Source organism: Lepidochelys olivacea, assembly GCF_965140295.1.
Source record: "Lepidochelys olivacea isolate rLepOli2 genome assembly, chromosome: 1".
Lineage (NCBI taxonomy): Eukaryota > Metazoa > Chordata > Testudines > Cheloniidae > Lepidochelys > Lepidochelys olivacea.
In genome coordinates, this window is record NC_140411.1 from 232,630,901 (window position 1) to 232,652,923 (window position 22,023).

Genomic DNA, 22,023 nt, shown 5'->3' on the forward strand with positions numbered 1-22,023 from the left:
AGTAAATGAAATGCACTCATACTGTATAATTAGCCTACAGGCCGGTGTAATCTTCAAGCGCTGGTTTCCTCTTCTGTTTGACAATTCACTATAAACAATAACGTAATCATAAATATAAGCAGATTTTTAGGATAGTGGATTCTTTTGGGAGATTTTACCATCCTGTAACTCATCTCTTCCAGCTATAAGTCTAGCTGCCCATACGAAGGCAATAGTCTCCTAATTTTCTTAAAACTGATTGCAGAATTTGGTGAAATAGACCATGGGGTAATATGCAGAAGAAAAGTCCAGTTGCCTTGGGAAATAGATAAAGAAACAAAAATGCAGAAGCCAAATTGGAGCAAATGAAAAGATTTTATTAGAAATGCAGTAAAGATAAAAGTATTTTTAAATCAGAGGCATAGCTTTTACTATCAGAAGTCATAATTTTTTATTTATTTTTTGCACACAAGAACCTCAGTCTGGAAACAGCTATCTTAACAAATAGGATACATATGAATGTATATGAATGTGACACAAACAAACAAAATTAGATTATAAAGCTTAATTTCAGTTAAAATATCAAAGGACATTGCTAAATAAAATGGATTGGCCAGCTCCTCAGCTGGTGTAGCTTAACCAGCACTGCACAGAGGTACAGCAGCTGAGAATCTGGCCCAGTGTAAACTGGTTAAAATTCCTGACCCCCTGCTATTAGTAACACTTTAGGTAATTGAAATGGAATGAGTTACTTTAAAAACAAATTCTTCTTCTTTTTTTTTTTTTTTTGTTTAAAACAACTAGACTTGGGTAGTGAAAGTAGACTGGACAGTTTCACTCTCCAGTCTGTTTCAGTTGCTGGTTCTTTTATGTTAGCCCAGCGCTCTTGCATTTGGATTCACAGCACTGGGGTGCAGGGGGCAGAATGTTTAAATTATTTTAAAAATATTTCCATTGCAGCATTTTTAGAAACATTTCATTAGGACCAGATCTTCAGCTGGAGTAAACTGGTATTGCTCTGTTGAAGTCAATGGAGCTAGACTGAGTCACATCAATTGAGGATCTGGCCCTTACACTATCATTGGGCCATATACCCAAGAGGTGTCAAACATCTGCAACTCTCATTGAAAGCTCATCAAGTTTTGTAACTCTTCCCCCTGCTAAACTCCCCCCCTCCCCCCTGCAATTGTTTAACATGGTCTAAATCTGAGGCAAAAAGTACTTGGCACTGTCCTTTGAATATTGCCTTCTGTTGATTTTAACGTAACATGCCACAAACACCTGGAGAGCCTTTCTATGCATATGTGTAACTCCAATTTGAGTCCACACGAGTTGCATACACATCTTTATGGGCTGACTTTGGCCCAGTGTCAGAATCATGGCTATTTTTCAATAGGATTTGCAGCACACTGCAGGGCATCATCACTTCCATGACCAGGAAAGAAGAGATGGAAACGTCAAGTCTCTCTTCCCCTCAAAGCTCCCAGTAAAATCTATGGGAGCCATGTGTATGTATGCTAGGCAACACTGGATCCCAAACTGACAGGCTTCTTTAAGGGAGAGCTCACTACTGATTCCATTCTAGCTGTATCCACCAGGAGCAGCTGGCTATGGGGAAAATATCCAGTATAGATTTCTTTTAGGTACAGTTCTGGCAAAAGAGAAATCCTTTGTTATATCCCTATTCTATTAACTTTGGAACATTTCAGAGAAGATTCTCTTTGCCCAACTGAGTGAAGCTCAGCTGAAAACTGGCTTGCTAAAATATTCCATTGTTAATATAACCAGGGCCCTCAATGCTGCTGAGCTCTGGCTTAATCTGTGTCATTCTCCATACATCCAGCAACTTGAGGTCAGCACAGTGCTTGTCATTCATAATATATCTGACTGAAGGATGTGTGTGTATTCAAGTCATCTTCTGCAGATTATTCCCCCAGCTCACTCTCTGTTCCCATTTGTCTGCACATTAGCAACCCAACCTTTTAACATTTATGCAACGTGCTAACCTGGAGACAGTGGCAGGAATATCGGAGAGCAAATGAGCATTAACTCCTTTCAGCTGAGAATCCAGTTTTTGAAGTAGACACTAATTTGTGAGTTTTGATGTATCTCAGCTCATACTCTCTCTCTGCAGTCAGTCAATTTAAGCACACTTTAATAGCTGTGCTCAAATGTAGACAGCTTCATGGAATATAGAAGCATTATGTTAACAAATGAAATATGCATTATACATATCCCCTTAAAAAAAAAACCCCAACCCGAAATACATTTAAATGAATCTTTTAACTGTTTCTTCAGACAAAGGCATAACATTACACATACACACCCCCATCAATACAAACCTTTGTTTTTGTTTATATTTGTATAGACCCAGCTTTCAGACTACAGATTTGAATTGTACACATGGATAAACATTAGTGATCACTGGGAATTGTAGGGAAAAAATAAAAATTGCTATGGTAATAACTATAGACTTGACACAAGAAAGCTTCACAATTAATAATTCCAGACAGCTTGCCACAGGTGCTATAATTAAGGTAAGCATGTATTAGTAACTGATACAGCTTTGTAAAAATCTCAGCAAAAGTTAGCTAAATATACAGTTCCAACCTGTTATAACTGGTCAGAGATCTTTGATTAGCAGAGTAAAAATGTGGAGTTCTCTCATGATTTATGATAGAGGAAGATGCAAGGCCAGATTCTAGAGTTCACCAGAGTTATGGTGATTTACCCTAACTGATGATCTGGTCCACACACAATATTTCTCTCTCTATATATAGTGTAAGTATTATAGAAAGCCACAATGTACATACTGGTAATAGTGTTCCATCTCCTTAAGGAGGTTTTTAAACTTCATGCTTAAATAGTGCTTTACTGTTGTTCCTCAGTGTCTCCCTTGAATACCCCCCTACCCACACACTTTACTAATATCTAAAAACATTTTCCAGACATAAGCACATGTGGGTGTGTGGAGGGAGTGTATGAAAATTTCAAGGGGACCTGACATCCCAGACTTAAATATAGAATATATGCATAATGGCTTCTAACACACAAACATAATGGTTTCTGATTTTAGAAGCCCCACGGAAACATTATACAATTTAGCAGACACAGTAGGTGAAAAAGTTAGTCCTAGTACTTAACTACGTTTCCAGAGCTCTTCTGTAGCTCTCTGTTTTAGGCAAAGCTCCAAGTAGCTGCCCACACAGAGCTAGATGGAGCTGGCAAGGCTCAGATGGTGATCACGTGAAGGCACAGTCAAAGAGTGAGCTTACTTACAATGTCTATACATTTCAGCTGCTGTGTTCCTCATCTGTCATGTAAAGCCAAATCGCAGCAGTTCCCCTTCCTTCAAAGTCTAGTTTCATTTTAGTACTAGCGGAGGAGGAGGAGGAGGAGGAGGATTGTGCAAATCTCAGAGATTTATAGCTTATAAGAAAAGGCCACTGCCTTGGTTCATGGTCAGTTTTAGAATGAGACACTTTGCTAAGTAGTATGCTGTGTATCTCAGTTCCTTTTTTGTTGTTCTTATTATAACTTTAGTATTTGCATAACACAACATCAAAATACCTCAAACCCAGAGCAAAGCTGATGCTTTGTGTGTTATGCATGCAACATCCCTGCTTACATATGTTCCGAGGACCGCTTGCATGACTAAGGGATAAATAACCAGGCCCCAGCCTTCTGGAAAAGTCCAACCGAATTTAGTAGAGAATGAAGATCTTAAGCTTGGCAATAGAATGCAATGGAGAATTATACCCCACTACTGTAGTTCTATAAAACGGTCTGAAACAGTCTATAGAAAGATCTTTCTCCATGAAATTTTCATTTACAGTAAGGGCCTGTTAGCAATATAAAGGGGCCATAAAGTGAGCACAAATGTAATTTATGCTCTCTTTAAGGCCCATTTCTGCTGCCAGAACAACGGAAAGTGGCAATAGTGTAAATGAGAATCAGGTCTGTTTTGAGTGTAGACTATATAAACCTTTCTCAATTCCTATGCAACCAGATTGGTTTAATCACTAGCCAGTTTTAGTGGGCTTTTCCAGAGGATTCATTTCCAGGACTGATTTTTTTTCCCCCTTCACACCTCTTTAATAGCTTGCAAGAGCTTTAGGTCCCAATCCTCCTCCCACTGAAGTCAAGGTAAATTTTTGCTTTCTATTCACTTTCTCTGGAGCAGGATCTGGCACTTTCTGAAGACTCTAGATCAAGAACTTTTTAGTTTTGCTCTATCAAAGTTCTCAGGATTTCATGTTTGGAACAAAATGCATATTGTAAAACCATGGCCAGGAGACCGCTGGTTCAAAATAGCTCCTGTGGCTGTTTCCTGGTATGACCTCTATGTTCTGGATGTATGACCCTGATAGATAGATACATCTAGAGAGATAGAGAGATAGATAGAGAGAGACATAGAAGTTTATCGTTTGCTAGTTCAAAATACCTATTAAGCAGGAAATATTTTAATATACATGATCAATATTGGGGTTTTTCCCCTTTCAGAGCAAAGAGGCAAGCTGCAATGCACTGTTTAATATACTGAATTCTACTATGCAGTTTAAAAATTCAGGTGGGTTGCTATTAGAATACACAGAGTTCTAGGGAACAGGCATGTTTCCCCAATACATTCACTGTATTTTCTGTAGCCACCCTCAGATCTTTCACCGCAAATGTATGTTATCCCTCACCATTATGATGGATTCAGTGCTGCCAAAGGGTGCCAACCTATTTAAATCATTGGATTGTGGCTGGAGCCCTCTATGCAGCAGCTTCCCCCCTCCCCCACCTTCACATGCGGGAGGAGGCACAGGACCTAACAGATTGCAGTGAACAAAAATGAAAAACACAGGATTGAGATGAAGGTCAAAGGATTAAAACTGACAGGTCCGGAGAGTGAACATTTAGCTATAATGGAAATATGGCACAGGCAGCAGCAGATCAAACTTCCCATCCTGCCCTGCCACTCAGCCTCCTGTGTGGAGTGAGAAGGTTGGTCAGTCTCCATGTCTATTCAGTCCTTGGCCTTGCCACTGATAGTGCGAGAGATACCAAAGGGTGCCGGCTTTAGTGGTGGCAGCCCTCACTCTTTGAGCTATCCCCTTTGAAACAGTTTAACAAAACCCTTTTCACAAAACTAAAATAATTCAGTTATTCTCACCCCCACTACTTCTTCCCTGGCCAATAAAATCCCCTGGACGTTGGGTAAGACACCAGTCTGATAAAGGCATTCTTCAAACAAAGGGAGTAAAATGCTTGTATTTCCCACCAGAAATTGTAGGTAACATTTTCAAAAGTGCCCAAATGAACAAGACTGAGATTATTGAGTACCTAAGCCCCTTTTGAAAATGGCACTTCTTAGACACTTTGAAAAATGTTATCCCACAGCTGGAACAGAGCAGCCCTGAGAGCAAGCTGTCAAGACTGCTGTGGGGCTGCATCCTCTGGATCTCCAGGGGTTCCCCATTTTGAGGGGTGAATCTTACACTCTTTTCCATCTCTGGACTGTGCTTGAAAGATGGAAAGGTTACTTCCACATAAACGTCTCCTTTGGAAAGCTAAATATTCCATGGATCCACATGCAATGGCTATTCAGATATAAGGATCAAGCAACTTCCACTGACATAAGATACTTTCCACTGACATCAAGGAGAGATGGATCAGTCCCCAATGTGGTGGTGGACCCCAAATCAATCTTTTTAATTGAATTCCACTATACCTGGCTTCTTCCCAAGGTTGTCATTACCTCAGTTTTATCTGAAGACCATTTGGAGTCAGATTTGCTGCTTAGATTGCACCAATTTACCTGCACAGTTAATGCTGATACAAAATTGTACAGTACCCACAAGTACTTGTTTCTGCAGGTTTGTGGGCACAAAAAGGGAGGCCCGGTTGAGGCTGGTCTCAAAAATTACACTTTTGGGGTTCACTGCTTAAATAAAATTGCCAGTGTCCTAACAATCGGATGAGGGATCTCTAGATATACAGGGCAAGATTCTCCACTGCCTTGGCCCTTGCCCTTTGTGCATCTGTGCAAATGAATGTGTGCAAAGTACGACCAAATCAGAAGTCTTTGTTCACTCACACAAGTTTTATATCCAATTTACAGAGGCGCAAAGGACTATACAAGGAGCAAATCTGTAGAGAATCAGGCCCATAAACTATAAAGCACTTTTGGATCCTAACCTTTGGGATACAAACCGATTTTAAATGCAGTTTGCAATGAATGATTATCTTCACCACCACTCATTAGGAAATGATTATGCTCTTGTACTCAGATTATGTTCTTAGGACACTGGCAATACCTTCTCGGAGGTCCCCTTTTTATTTATGCAGTGATATATCTTTCAGGGTTGTTGGGCCAAATCCATCCCTGGTGCAGCTCTGTTGTCTTCACAGGAAGTACACCAAGAAGGCATTTGGCCTGCTGCACTTGGAGGAAAGTAAAACTGGAGTAATTGGGTGAAAATCCTTTTTATATGCAGTGCTATTACAATCATGTTGATACAAGCTTTCCAAAAGCCGCTAGCTATTTGGGAGCTTCAGTTTTAGGTGTCCAACTTGAGAGAACTTACATTGGTCTAATTTTCAGAAAGTGCTAAGCACCGCTCCTGGAAAATCTGGCCTCTTTAAGGGATCTCATTAGGCCTTTTGAAAACCTTGACTAGAGTTTATACTGTTACCAGCAATAGATTCTTATTTGTTGCTGGTCTTAGTTTCATTTGGAAGGGTCTCAACCTTCCCTCATTGCTCACACATATACAGTACATCCCAGTAATGATAATGTGGGATATCCAAGAGCACAACTCCCTAAGCATGACTGGAATAATTTCACTTAAACAGTCTGGACCAGATCCTCAGCTGGTGTAAATCAGCATAGCCCCACTGAAGTCAATGGAACAGACAGATTGACACCAACCAAAAATCTGGCCCATTGTTTGTTACCATATATAGCTCAGCAGAGGAATGCCAATAATTATCAAAATTGCCTTTGTCTGTGCCTATTAAAGATGCTCTTTGGAGAATATTTGTACAGACACATCTTTAGAATTTTTGAGATACATCTAGCTCTTCCCACAAGGGCCCTTGGCAATAGCAGCCATAAAAATTGCTCTTCAAATGACTGAAAAATATAAATATATTCATTAAAAATGTGTGAATGGTCGTCTTTGTCAAAAATCTTTAAACGCTCATCTATTTGCGGTTTCTATGGTGGTAATAGCCTGACATTTGTTATTCACTCTCTACAAAACAAACCAGAACCACCCCCTATACTTTCTGCTGCTGGATTTCAGTACCAGTTAATGAGTGTAACCGAACGCCCACATAAAAGACCTGATATCTGTGTTTCCACATCACAAAGCATGCCAACAAACACACAATGGCTGTGATCAGATTAAGAACCATCTGCAGTAGCAGATACAGATTGAAAGTGCCAGTGACACTGGTACAGTCAGATACATCATGGTAAACGAAGGTCCTACTGAGGGGATCTGAAGTGTCCAGTTTGCACTGGCAAGAGTTGAGGACGGCATCACAGGTAAACTGTGTAATCTGTGAATAATGATGTGCAACAAAAGCCACTGCCAGAACACAGGTAATCAGACTCAGGGCGCTCAGTAGAAAGTACATCAGCTGAAATAAAGCAAAAAAGAAAAAACATTCTTTTCCAACTACACGGAGAACGGGGCATATAACCAACACATGCACACAGATTTTTCTAGTGAAAGCGTGCATTTGAGGAACAGTTTATACATTTCATGCTCATGATTTGCAATAAATATGTAATTCTGGCTTGATGAAGAGCTGTGGGTGCTAAAAGCAGTTGCAAGTACATCAGCCCTCCCAAGGCATATTTTACTTACTTCGTATGAGGGTTGGAATATAATTTTCAGAACAGTCCTACTAAAAATAATATCAAGGAGTCTAACTTTTTACAAAGCTGCATGCTTAATGGAGCAGGGTGCGCTTTTGTGGTATTGTTCATGCTGCTTTGACTAGAGTTGCAACAGCCACATATTCAGGTAAGGTAAATTGGTGTGGCTCTATTGAAGTCAATGGAACCACAGCGATTTACACAAATTGAGGCACTAGCCTCAAATATTTAATGGCAAGCGGTGGTGCTTACAAAAGTGCCGTCATTATCCCACTGACAAAGGAATTACAGGAACAACTTTGTGCATGCATCTACTCTTGGCTATGTTTCGCACACACACAAAAATCAGACTTGTGCAGGCATATTGGACAGCTAGGTGTCTAAATGAGCGGGGACTGCAAGGGCACTTTGCTTGAACTCATCTGAGTTTCCATGTGGAAAATAATGATAATTACAAAACAGGCACACGAACTTATAGGAGTGAATTTGTGCCTCACAAAGGCCCCTTTGGAAATCTGGCCCAGGAAGGTGAAAGAGAAGATTTCAAAGGCACAGAAGGAAGTTAAGTTCCCCTTAGTCTCTAAGGCTACCACTTGCACGGAATAAAGAGGATAGAGTCCTTTTTCAGTCCCAGAGGGAAATGTAATTATTTGGAGCCTGGTCCTGTGGATGGAATTCTCAATCACTGTGAGATCATTCAGAGCCCCAATCACTTCAGGTTGCAGGAGTGGAGCTTTGATTATTATATGGTATGGAATTTCCTGACATTTGAGTTCTAGATGTGGCAATTTTTGTATTACACTCACACTACTTTTTGTGAATATATACATTCAAATATAACTCTGTGCATAGTGCCAATATCATTTCTGGTTCTGCTGAGCAGGATGGAGACATTTATTTCTCTTGGCTTCTTACCTATCTGTCAGCAATATGGCATGGTTGGGAATTTGTTATTTTAAATAACAAGGCTTTTTTTTTTTTAACCTCTGCACTATCAATACATAAGCATTTTTTAGGACCTTCAAGCTCTAGGTATGCATGTTTGGATCAAATTCACTCTCTGGGTATATTTGTCTTTGATTCACACTGTAGATCTATCTTCCCAAACATGTGTCAGTTTGGGGGGAAATAGTAGGCTTGTAGGAGATATCAAAGCAATATATCCCTTCTGTCCCCAAAATAACTGAATTCAAGATATCTAGATCTTCATTTAGAAGCCATGGCTTCTATTAAGTTTAATGACTCTCCCTGCAGTCTTAAACTTAGGGCAATTTCTAAAGGAAGGTGGCTTTTATTAAATTTAATTACATTCCCCCTGCAGCTTTCATGGTAAAGGCCCACAGTAAAAGTGAAGTTACAAAACGAGGGCAGCTCCTATTAAAAACTGTATGGTAAAGGGGCAGCTACCAATTGAGGGCAGCCTCTAAACAAAGATATATGGTAATTTATGAGCATGTGATAATATTTCAAAAGATGACGCAAACATTTTTAAAGGGAAAAACATGCTGGCAACAGATAATTGCATTAATGTTGATATTCATGAGGGAACCAATTTTACTCGATTATCCTGGTGTAAATCTGTGGCAACCCCACTGAATGGAATGGAGAGTAGAATACGACCTCATTACATGAACTTTTAAGCCTGTATGTACCATGGGTCTGCTTCTGCACTGATCTGCACTGCATGCAGATATCAACACCTACAGAAAGGTAGAGTAAAATGGCATCAAATCAATAAATAATCTAGACAGTACTTCTTGTATGGTCACATGTATTTGAATGTTATGCACCAAAATAAATACATTAAGTAAAATGATGCCATACATGAAGGAAACCTCAGTTTTCCTTCCAAATGCAAAAATATCCAGGCAGCCCCTGCAGCAATCAGCTGAGACACACAGAGTCATATGGGGGCATTAGGCAATTGACAAATAGCTATTATCCTCACGTGGTGTTTGCAGAAGAATTTCCTTTGCAATTAGATGAAAGCAAACACATTTCTAAATATCAAAGGTGAGTCCAAAGAAAATACTGCCTGGGAAGGAGCACAAGGCAGTGAGTGCACGGACCCCATCAGAAGGCTAATCACATGACAGACCCAGAGGCAACTCCAAAACGGCAAATACAACTGCTTAGGGAGTTCTGCCAAGGAGCCGGAATTTCTCCCCAGAAAAATGTTTTTCACCGCTTGAGAGCTATATAGGTCCTGTGATTGCTATCTAAATAGTGTGACGGGGCAAGGCCAGATGGCTATAGAAAAGTAGTGGGAGATAGATATATTAGCTCCAGGCTAAACACATCCCTGATACCAGGATAAGTTAAATAGCAACTGCTCCAGGTCAATTAAGACACCTGGGGCCAATTAAGAACTTTCCAGAAGGCAGGGAGAATGCTAAGTTGATCAGGACACCTGAAGCGAATCAGGGGCTGGCTGAAACTAGTTCTAAGAGTTAGAGCAGCTTGGACTATAAGACCGTGAAGAGGGGCTAGAGGATGTCAGAGCCACCCTTTATACCAGTTTCAGTGCTACCTGCCGAGGGGTGCGTGGATGTAGCTCTGTCACCTGTGTCTTTGCAAATCTTCCCCTTGAATTTTATTCATTATCCTTTTCCATTTAATTCTTTCACTTATTATTCCACACCAGCACAACAACAAGAGCCTTTGAAATAAAAGTAATCTGGAGAAAAGCTGCTACAATACTCCCACTGGGGAAAAAATTTGGTGTGCCTCAGAGTGAAATTCATCCTCCTGCAGAGGGTTGATGCAAGGCCAACGAACTCCATAACTACCATGCTGTTGCTGTTTTGAGAACTTAAATGGGACATCAGTGGTGCATAGTCCTTGTGTTGCTCACTGACTAAATGTCTGTGATACCTGACACAATATGAAGCAAGACTACATAGTTTAGATGGGTTTACTATATATCCTTGGTAGGTGGGCGGGCGGACAAGTAGGGGGTCTTCCCCCAAGCCTTTTAATTTGCACATGCATATGTAGTCAGCATCTAATTTTATGGGAAGGGGGAAACTGCATACTAGGTGGGACTTAAAATCAATCCTAAAATGTCAGAAATAGATACAGTAAAGCCCTATTTATCTGAATCCCTTTAATATGAAATTCTCTATCCTGATAACTGATGTCTCCCCTTACCCAATAACCCCCTCAGTTTTGGAACCCTTGAGCCCATTTATCCAAATGTCTTTGATATTCCCCAAAATGTTGGGGATAAAATGGGCTCTTACCTGAAAATAAAGTATTTATCAGCATATCTTGACCTAGAATTCCTCTTTTATACAGACTTCAGATATGCAGGGTATAGTATAAATCCTCCTAAGCATTTGTTTGATTGTTGGCATTTGCTAGACTGCCAATCTAAGGGTTAAATTTTTGCAATTTCAAGCACAATCTGGCTTTCTTTTATATGGGGAAAATATCCAGTAAAGCAGCTTGTGATTTTATACACACACACACGTGTGTGTGTGTGTGTGGGGGGGGGTGAGATTTTAAAAAAATTACACTGTACCTTTACAGCAAACTGGAAACAGGTCTTCTCCTCAGGCTGATATGAAACACAAAGCATCACCATTCCCACTAAGGCAACCACACAGACCTGCAAAGGAGGAGATTTAAAGGGACAATGTCAAGATAAAGATCTTATTTTTCCAAACAAAAATGTTCTATCTGTATTACCAGCACCTTAAAATAAAATAAGTTTTAAAATGTAATAACCTCGCTGTGGTATTTATATGGCCGAATAGCATCTGAGTACCCCACAATCCTACAACATGGCTCTGAAAAACGTTTATCCTCACTACACCCTTGTGATGTAGGGCAGTTCTATTATGTCCATTTGACAAATGGGAATGGAGGCACAGAGTGGCTAAGTGACTTAAGGTCACATAGGAAGTCTGTGAATGAGCTGGTCTCACAGCTCCAAGGCTAGAATTCTAACTACTGGGAAATGCTGCTGCTCTAAATTTAGCCCAAGGTTTTCAAATTTGAAAGCTTAAAGTTAGTCTCCCTCAATCTATATTAAGGCATCTAAATTAATGGCCTGGTTGTCAGAGGTGTTGGGCACTCACCACTCCAACTGGAATCAATGGGAGCTGCCTGGCTCGCCATTTTTGAAAATCAGGATACTTATGTAGCTGGCTAAACATTTAAGGCCTAACTTTAGGTGCTCAGCTTTGCAAACCTTGGCCTTAATTTATATGGCTCCATTTATGCTTGTTTACATTCTGGACTTCATTCGGCTAATACACTAAAACTAGACAGTTTATTTATTTGTAAAATTTAACTCAATGCAACAGTTATAACTCAAAGGGAGAAATCCAGAGATTCCATCAAGCCTACCATGGGATTGGCTATTGATTTCACATGGAAAGTGCTCAGATACTGGATGGATGGATAGTAACTTTTGGGATGGATAGCCCATCTGGATAGCCCTGTGTAGGTAGAGAAGAGAACACACAGGATCCAGGCAAAATTTTGCCCCTACTATTCCCAAAATGCCATCTAGGTCAGCTAGTGCGTCCAATGACATCCCACAGACATATCTGGGGTAGACAGGAGAGTTGGGGCATGGCCAACTCACCGTGCTCCTTGCACATCTGCTACTAACAGATGAGCACAAGCTGTTTGTTTTCGAAGCATCAGTTGCTTAGTGCGCTCCCTTATGTCCAATGAGCCATTATGCCTTATTTGCCCTTCACAGGCAGAAAGGTTCAGAAAAACCTTCAGCTAGTTGCTATGCTCCACTCCCCTTTTCAGAGCTCTTCCCAGGAGACATACCATAATGTAATCTTTTGTTTAGGGGCTTGTCTATGCACATAAGTTTCACCAGTTTCCATTTTTTAAACCAATTGATTAAATCAAAGCAAAACCTTGTTTGAACTCACTTATTTTGGCTTAGCTTAAAACCTGCCCTAATCAACATAAACTTAATTTTATATAAGCCTAGTGTAGATGGATTTAAGATCATACACACAACTTTTTGCAAAAGTTAAACTCCTCTTCTTCTTCACCTTGTGCCATCAATTGGGGGGTCACCTTGTCCCATCAAGGCTTCGTCTCCAAGTGCATTTTCCAAACTGGAACCAGCCTTCTTCATGCCCTCCTTCAGTGTCTCAAACCATCTTTCCTTGTGATCTTTGTCCTGGGACTACATCTCATGTACTCTCTGGCCAACGTATCCCACATCTTGTAGTCTCAGGATGACCCAGCCATCTCAGTTGATGCTCTCTCAGCTTTTCAGCGATAGGGGCTACGTGCATCATGGCTAGTACTGTTTAATTGTGTATTCTATCAGTTCTCTTCTTATCCAGAGTCCACCTGAGCGCTCATTTTGGCAGTGTGAAGTAATTGTTCTTCTCTCTTCCTCATGGGCCAACATTCAGACTGTATATCATGGCTGGCTTAATCATCTTATACATTTTGTTCTTTAGTTTACTTGGCATATTCTTATCACAGAGAATTCCCTCCATTTATACCAAAATGCACTTCATATGACTTTTAACATCCACAACCACATTCTCATCATGGCACAACACTGAACTGAGGTATTTAAATTATTGCACAGACTTAAAGCTGATAGAGTTAACTGGCTTCTTGTCGTCCCTCTTAATGAAATGTATGTATTCAGTCTTTTGTCACCTGATTCAGAAGCCATTGTCTTCTAATGCAGCCCTCTATAGTTTGAGGCCCCTTTCCCGTTTGTATTTATCTTCATGGAATAAAATATTATTGGCAAAAAGCATGGTGCATGGAATCTCTCCCCAAGTCTTCTGCATCAAGGGGTCCATTACAATCACAAACAGGAATGGACTTAAGACTGTTCCTTGATGTAAACCTATCTTTACAGTGGAAGGCTTACTCTAGACATAGCTGCTTCTCACAACTGTTGTCCTACCCTCGTACGTGTCCATTTGAGAGAGAGACATATTCAGACTGGCAGATTGTGTGACAGCAGGTACCATAACAATTGTCTAGGAACTCTGTCATAAACCTTCAAATCCACAACACTAAGTGTAATTCCTTGAATTTCTCCTGCCATATTCAGGCTGCGAACCTTGCAAACATTGTTGACGCTCCTGGCATAAACCTGAGTTGATTACTTGGTGCTCCAGATCCTCCTGATGTCTTTTCTCAGTGATTCTCTCCAGCCATTTAATCATGTGACTCATTAACTTGATGGGTCGGTAATTACTACATTCTGGCACGTCTCCTTTATGCTTGAAGATAGGGACCAATGTGCTCTTCCTCCATTCATCAGGCATTTTTCCAAGATGGAGAATTAAGCAGAAAAAGTTCACCATCAGCATCTCTCCCTCATGGCCTAATGCTTTAAATGCTTCAACTGGTCTGCTGTCTGATCCCACTGTCTTCCCCACTTTCAGCATCATTAGCGCTGCCTGAGTCACCACCATGGGGATAGATCTTATGAGGTTGTTGCTTGAGCATACCTCCCTCAAGGGTTTCTACATGTTGTGGTACTGATCTTCCACCAGCACTTTCATTTTCATCTCTGACAGATTTCACAGCTCCCAAGTCCTCTATTTTTCTTTGCCTAATCTTGGCTAATCTATATATTCCTTCCCCCCCGCCCCACACCACTTCCTTCATTAGTAGTTCTGCGTATATTGCTTTAAATACCTGACCTTTAGCTTCTCCAACTGCTGTTTTTGGTATTTTCTTTACCAGCTTGTATTTCTCAGAACCTTCCACGATTCTTATTTTCTGCCATCACTTAAATATTTCCTTCCTCTTCTTTACTGTCTCCTGCACATTGTTTTACCACCACCACAGCTCCTTGCCAAGAAGTTTCCCTTTTTTCATCTGGCCATGGGCAGCTTGTGAACTTTCCGTGATATGTTTGGACATTTCCCCCCAAACTCATCAGTTTGGTCATGTCCAATCTCTGTAGAACCTCATCCTTACATCTCTAACTTCCCTATCTGTGAGCCTCCACCACTTTGTTCTTTCTTCCACAACTCATCTTTTGTCCCCCATGAGCCTTTTCACTCAGATGTCCATTAGAAGCAAATCTATGTTGCTCCCCAATCTGCTGTCCTGGGATCACGTTACAGCCTCTCATGTGTTTCAGATCTCTTCCTCTTGTCAGGAAGAAATTGATTTGGGACTTATTGGAACAGCTCTTGTACATAATTAAGTGCTTCTCCTTTTTTTACAAAGCATGTACTGGCAACAATCAAGCCATGGGCTCTGGCTAACTAACATTTTCTACCAACTTCATTTCTGGTTCCAAAGCCTTATCCTCTGTGACAATTGTCATAGCCCTCACTGTGTTCTCCCACATGTCTGAGTTCTGCTCTGATAATCAAGTACTCAGCTTGTGGTACTTCATTTATCACTTGGTCCAGCACTATCTGGAATTCTTCCTTTTCCTCAATTGTATAAAACATTAAATATTTTTTCTGTTCAGTGCCATTCTCTTTCTTTGCACTGCCTTATCCTGTAATATTTCTGCTTTGATTATTTCTACGCTATTCTTCCTTGCTACTGAGCCACAATACATTATGTTGTAACCCTCCTGATCACGGATTTCAACCCCTTCCATTTGGTCTCTTGTATACAGAGAATATGCACTCTTTCTTTTCAAGATCTCAGCAATTTATCTAATTTGCCAGTCATTGTTCCTACATTCAGGAGAATCAAACATAGTTCTTTAGCTCACTTCTTTAGCCACATGCACCCAGAACGTGGTAACCTTTTCTCATTTTTCCACAGCTGTCGGGCAAAGCAGTCTCATCACTTCTGAGGGATGCTCTAGCATTGTACTGATATACTCCCTGAAGATGAAGGCCATAGAGCATGCGTGCATGGCACAACTTTTACAAACTGGCTGGCCAGGCCCAATGTTCTGGCTTTGAAATTGGACTCCCTTCTCATAAGTGGAATCCCTACTACAGCTGATGAGCTCCATCTGTTTGGAGCAATCTAGTTATAAGGCACCACACACCAGCCTTTCAACCCATGTCTTCAGTTAAGAACATCTCCACCATGAGAAGGCAAGTATACTACACTGGCCACATGAGGCATTTCCTAGGGAGTGAGAGCTCATCCTCAAAAACCACCTTGAACATAACAATTCTTTAGTTTGCACCACTTTAACTAACTTTTGGTAAGTCAGTGCTGCTTTGCATGTAAATAACCTCTAAGCCTCCCTTCCAATCTGTGATGGCATTTTATTTTCTGTTTCTACTGCATGAGCCATTGCTGTTGTGTTTGGGTTTCTACCAATGCAGGAGAAACTTAAAGAGTAAAATTAGTTATCTTGGACAATATTTGCAGGCCAGATCCTGAGATGTGTTTGACCACGTGCAATTCCAACTGATTTTAGTGGGCTTTTGATCAGCCCCATGTGAGGGTAGAATTTGATCAGTGATCTCCAGGGTGAGTTTCTATTTATATCATAAGTAACCACTGTCATCTCTCAAAGGATGGTTCAGGCTTGTAGGGATAGGATCATGAATCTAAATACCACCTATCCTCTTTGTTACAAGATGTCTCCAGGTTTTTTACAATACCCACCTGCTGAAGTGAAGAAACAGATTGACAGAGCCAGAAGAGTACCCAGAAGTCACCTACTACAGGACAGGCCCAACAAAGAAAACAACAGAACGCCACTAGCCATCACCTTCAGCCCCCAACTAAAACCTCTCCAACGAATCAAGGATCTACAACCTATCCTGACGGACGACCCATCACTCTCACAGATCTTGGGAGACAGGCCAGTCCTTGCTTCCAGCAGCCCCGTAACCTGAAGCAAATACTCACCAGCAACCACACATCACACAACAGAAGCACTAACCCAGGAACCTATCCTTGCAACAAAGCCCGTTGCCAACTGTGCCCACATATCGATTCAGGGGACACCATCGTTGGGCCTAATCACATCAGCCACACTATCAGAGGCTCGTTCACCTGCACATCTACCAATGTGATATATGCCATCATGTGCCAGCAATGCCACTCTGCCATGTACATTGGCCAAACTGGACTACGTAAAAGACTAAATGGACACAAATTAGACATCAAGAAATAGAACATTCAAAAACCAGTCGGAGACTACTTCAATCTCTTTGGTTACTCAATTACAGACCTAAAAGTAGCAATTCTTCAACAAAAAAAAACTTCAAAAACAGACTCCAACGAGAGACTGCTGAATTGGAATTAATTTGCAAACTGGATACAATTAACTTAGGCTTGAAGAAAGACGGGGAGCGGATGGATCATTACACAAAGTAAAACTATTTCCCCATGTTTATTCCCCCCCCCCACTGTTCCTCAGACATTCTTGTCAACTTCTGGAAATGTCCCACCTTGATTATCACTACAAAAGGTTTCTCCCCCGTTACCCTCCGCTCTCCGGCTGGTAATAGCTCATCTGACCTGATCACTCTTGTTACAGTGCGTATGGTAACACCCATTGTTTCATGTTCTCTGTGTATATAAATCTCCCCATTGTATTTTCCACTGAATGCATCCGATGAAGTGAGCTGTAGCTCATGAAAGCTTATGCTCAAATAAATTGGTTAGTCGCTAAGGTGCCACAAGTACTCCTTTTCTTTTTGCAGATACAGACTAACACGACTGCTACTCTGAAACCGGTATTTATGTACTGTCACAGTCTTTATTAGCAGTATTCTATATTTGCAGTAGCACTTACTACATGCTAGGCACTTTTCAGTCACTTACAAAGGACAGTCCCTACTCCGAACTCGGAATCTAGGGCAACAAGTATTCTTTATTTTTTTTTTTAAAGGAATTAATTACACTGTCTTCTTTTGCTCTTCAGGGTGGGCTCAGCCCTAAGAATTATTCAGCGTTCCTGTGAGGTGATTAAAATCCTCAACTTCAGTGTGACTTCAATGAGAGCACTTAGCATCTCACCAGAAAATTCACCTAACCCTAATCCTGCAGGAGCCAAAGCTAGAACCATGTGACCAGCTCTCCATGGACTTCCAGCTTGTGCTCTATAGAACCTATAGCAGTGTCTCTCAGACTTTACAGACTACTGTGCCCCTTTCAAGAGTTTGATTTGTCTTGCATATCCCCAATTTTCACTTAACCTCAAAACCACTTGCTTATAAAATTAGACAGTGTCTAATGTGAAAGTGTCCCAGCTGATTTTACTGAAATTACTGAAAAATTGCTGACTTCCTCATTTTTGCCATATAATTGTAAAATAAACCAATTGGAATAGAAATATTATACTTCCATTTCAGCGTATAGTATATAGAGCAGGGTAAACAAATCATTGTCTGTATGAAATTTTAGTTTGTATGGACTTCGCTTGTGCTTTTTGTTGCCTATTGTAGAACCAACTAGGAAAATATATAAATGAGCTGATGTACCACCTGGAAGACCTCTGAGAGCCGCCAGGGGTACACATACCCGAGGTTGAGAAACACTGCTCTACAGAACAAATACGTATGGAGGGGGGGGGGGGGAATTACACAATACTCACACCTTTATCATATCAGTAAGTGAAAGCAGGGGAAAAGACAAGACAAGACATTTTTAAAAGCTTTACTGCTGCCTAACTGGCTAAACACACCATGAAAAATGTACTCCCTGCGGCCCTGTGTTCTTGGTACTCCTTATTGGAGTTTTGATGTCCCAAAGTTAACCCTTCTACCTCTAATGTTCATTTTAACCTCTGTGCTCAGGAAGAATACAATGGCATTATTTGGCATGCCAACATTCAAATCCCACAATCTTGTGCCTCAGCACAGAAGACTGAGTGGTCATGAGTAACCATGGGATTAACATTGTTGATTGTTAAATTAAAAACAAAAAAGTCCTCCAGAAGTAATATCTGCAGCATCTCACACACTCAGTATGGTCTCAATTGTAGTAATTCATCTTTTTAGTTCTAGAGAACCTAAATCTTCTGTAATTATATTTTTAAGAGCCTGACCCAAGGTCTATTGAACTAAATGGGATTCTTTCCATTGACTTCCATGGGCTTTGGATCAGGTCCCAACAGATTGGAATGATTTCAACTGATCAAGTTTTTCTCATAACTTCTAAATAAATGTTAAATCTGATTCTGAAACCTTTGACTAGAAGTGTTCTATGTTTATGAAATTCCCACGTCTTAGATTAGCACTTGTCAGATGTGAATCTGTGATCCCATCTTGTGACTTCCTTTAATCTTCTCATTCAAAGTCTCATTTGGTTTGGTGGGGCCTACTGCAAGTTCTTTGTTTTTGTTTGTTTTTGATCACAAATGATGGGGGGAGGGGCAAGCTCACTGGTGAGCAAGAAGTGGGACAGCCAGAGCCCCTTGGATGATTATTACATCAGGTCTGTATGACTGCAGCATGGATGGTATACAAGCCCAGGACCTTAAAAGGGATCAAGTCTGAGAGTGGACAGAAGGAATTGTTATAGACCCTGTCTAGATTATGGGGGGAAAGGTATGTGTGGTTTTTGGGGGGATTTAAAACATGATAGCCAACATGAGTTAATGTGCACATGTTTAAGCACCACTGGGCACCATGGTGTTTAATGCCTTTGAGAACATGTTGGCTGGATGTGGTTAACTCTGGTGAGTTATAGGAGACCAGTTCAAGTGTGTGTGTGTGTGTGTGTGTGTTTTTAAAAGGTGTTAAATCCTGCCTCACCTAGGTACTGAGCAGTATTTTGTACATGCCTTACTAGTAGCACCCTGGATTATGAAAAATGGATGAATGTTAAAAATCTGAGGGCCCATTCCTCCTCCCCACACTAAAATCAATGGGGAAACCTGCATTGACTATAATGGGAACCCAGTTGGGTTCTAAGGTTCTTGTTTCTCTTTCATCCTATGTGTGTTTTGGAAGGAATTCTCTCTGCTTTCTCAGTGAAACTAGGCTGGTAGGTTTTGTTTCCTCTGGACCAGATCCTCAGCTCATGTAAATTGGCATCGCTCCAGGGAAGTCAATGGAACTCCCTTGGCCTGCACCAGCTGTGGAGCCGGACTTCTGTTAGTAGTTTCACAACCTGGTTTTCCCACACACTATCACAATGCTATTGTATTTGGGTTCCCAACACTGCAGGGGGCCATCTGAACTGAGGAAAAAAATACAAATCCAAGAATTTGTAAAATGGTATTGAATAAAAACATTCCTGTTTATGCTTTAATGGGAAAACAAATACTACCAACTGTTCTTCCATCAGTTTCCCTTTAGGAGGACAGTATCTCTGAATACACAGCAGTGTCCCTCCAAAACCTGTGTGAAATAACAGATTTACGCATAAAGTTGTCTTTCATGTCATTTCTGTAAGATATGGTTAAGTAGTATTGCCTGAGAACATTTCTAAAGAAAGCATCAGTGTTATTTACTCCTTTCCATGTCATGTGTATTTATGTTCTGGTCCTATGATTTGCACACTGTCTCCAATTTATTTGTTTTCTTTTTATTGCTGACAGCAATCATTGACAGGGTTGTCAGGGGGAACCCCCTCCCCCCCCATACACACACTTTCTTGGCACAATGGTCCTGATTTGCGCTCACTTATGAGAGAGTGTAAATTTGGCACAGCTCAGTACAAGCCAATAGGATTACATCAGTTTGAAACTAGTGCAACTGAGAGCAGAACCAGGCTCTGGTTCTATTTAACATGATATCTAATGATAAGTTAGGATTCTTTTACAGTAAAAAAAGTCCTAAAGAAATAGGAGCTCATCCAAATCCCATTAGGTCAGTGGCAAAACACCTACTGACTTGAACAGCAGCAGGATCTGGCCCATCTTCAGAAATCTTTCAATATGAAGAAGTATCATTCAAAAGAATTTCCATCCTGCATACACTTTGTAGGATTCCTCTGGGATTTAAATAATATACTAAAAGATAATTGGAGAGCACAGTTAATGGGCATTTATAAAGGATTACATCAAGTCAGGATTCAGGCAAGGTTTGAACAGGATATTTTAGAAGGCTTAATTGTGTTTTTTGTTTTTGTTAACCAAAGATCTGAAGAAGAGGGAGCTGGCAAGCAGCTGATGTTGACTGGTAAAAAGAATAACTCCTGCCCAAATCTTAGATTTTTGGGGATTACAACAAATATCTAGTTTACGTTTAAGTTTTTTGAAAAGGTAGACTCTCTCTTTGAAGCAAACTTGAGTACAGAACAGTCAGAGAGAACAGTTTACATGTTTCTCTGTGTGTTATTAAAAGATCAGTTTTGAATTATGCCCATGAAGTGCAATAGAACAAACATCTTTTGGTAAATATTCTTAAAGACTCCCTCAGTGACTATGTTCTAGCATGTGTGTGTTATGGATGCTGCCAATGTTGATTATAAAATAGCATAAAGGAAATGTGACATTCTGAGGTTCAATAGCCATTGCAATATCTTAGCATGAAACAGACTTACCAGGCCTTATTGACTAAATATATAATGTAAGATGCACTAGCCTTGACACTGGGTTATCAATCAATATGCATTTGTCACACAAACAAAACAGATTCCATAAGAGTTATAGAATAGTATTTAGGAGTTTATAAGAGCTGATCTTATTAGCTGACTAACTAGGAATAAGCATTTCAACCCTGTGCAAATTTCAATCTGAGTTTATTTCAAATTCCTGTTTCATAATTTTCCATATAAGCTAATACGCCCCTCTTTGAACAGATAGTTGCATGAAAAGAATCCACAGGAGCTTAAATTTCAAAAAGTACTGCCTAGAAAAATACCTGGATGTGATACAGATGTACTTACAAAACTTACAGGTTTAATTTTGGCTACTACATCCTCTACCACTGAAAACACAATTCACTAGAGCTGGTTGAAAAATTAAAAAAAAAGTTTGTGGAAAATGTCAACGTTCTTTCCATCTAGCAGGTTTCTAAATGGATCCATTTTAGTTGTTTTTAATCAGTTTTTAAACAAAACCACTATCAAAATGGTTGAAATTGTCTGTTTTCTGAAAACAGGGATAGATTCTGTTGCCGTTGAAGTTATTAACTTGTTGATTTCAGTGGGAACAGAACTAGGCTCTATACTGGTACCTAAATACAATTACTTATGACTAGACTTGCAATGATTCCTTTCCAGGATAGCCCATAGCTTGTAAGACCTTTGGGACAGAAACTGTCTTTTCATTGCGCCTAGCACTGGAGAACTTGTCCCTGATTGGGAACTCAAGACAATACCACAAA

At 40.4% G+C, this 22,023-nt stretch overlaps 1 protein-coding gene across 5 annotated transcripts in view; it reads right to left on the minus strand.

The window, feature by feature from the left end:
* Positions 1-399: 399 nt before the first annotated feature.
* SSPN (sarcospan) overlaps positions 400-22,023 on the minus strand; it is a gene marked incomplete at its 5' end in the record, with an annotated part of 71,044 nt that continues 49,420 nt past the window's right edge. For all 5 annotated transcript variants that reach the window (XM_084638884.1, XM_084638883.1, XM_084638882.1 and 2 more), the window contains 2 exons: positions 400-7,611; positions 11,376-11,462. In XM_084638884.1, the coding sequence (XP_084495010.1) occupies positions 7,246-7,611; positions 11,376-11,438 (429 nt within the window). In that variant the 3' untranslated portion in view covers positions 400-7,245. The remainder of the gene's footprint in view (positions 7,612-11,375; positions 11,463-22,023) is intronic.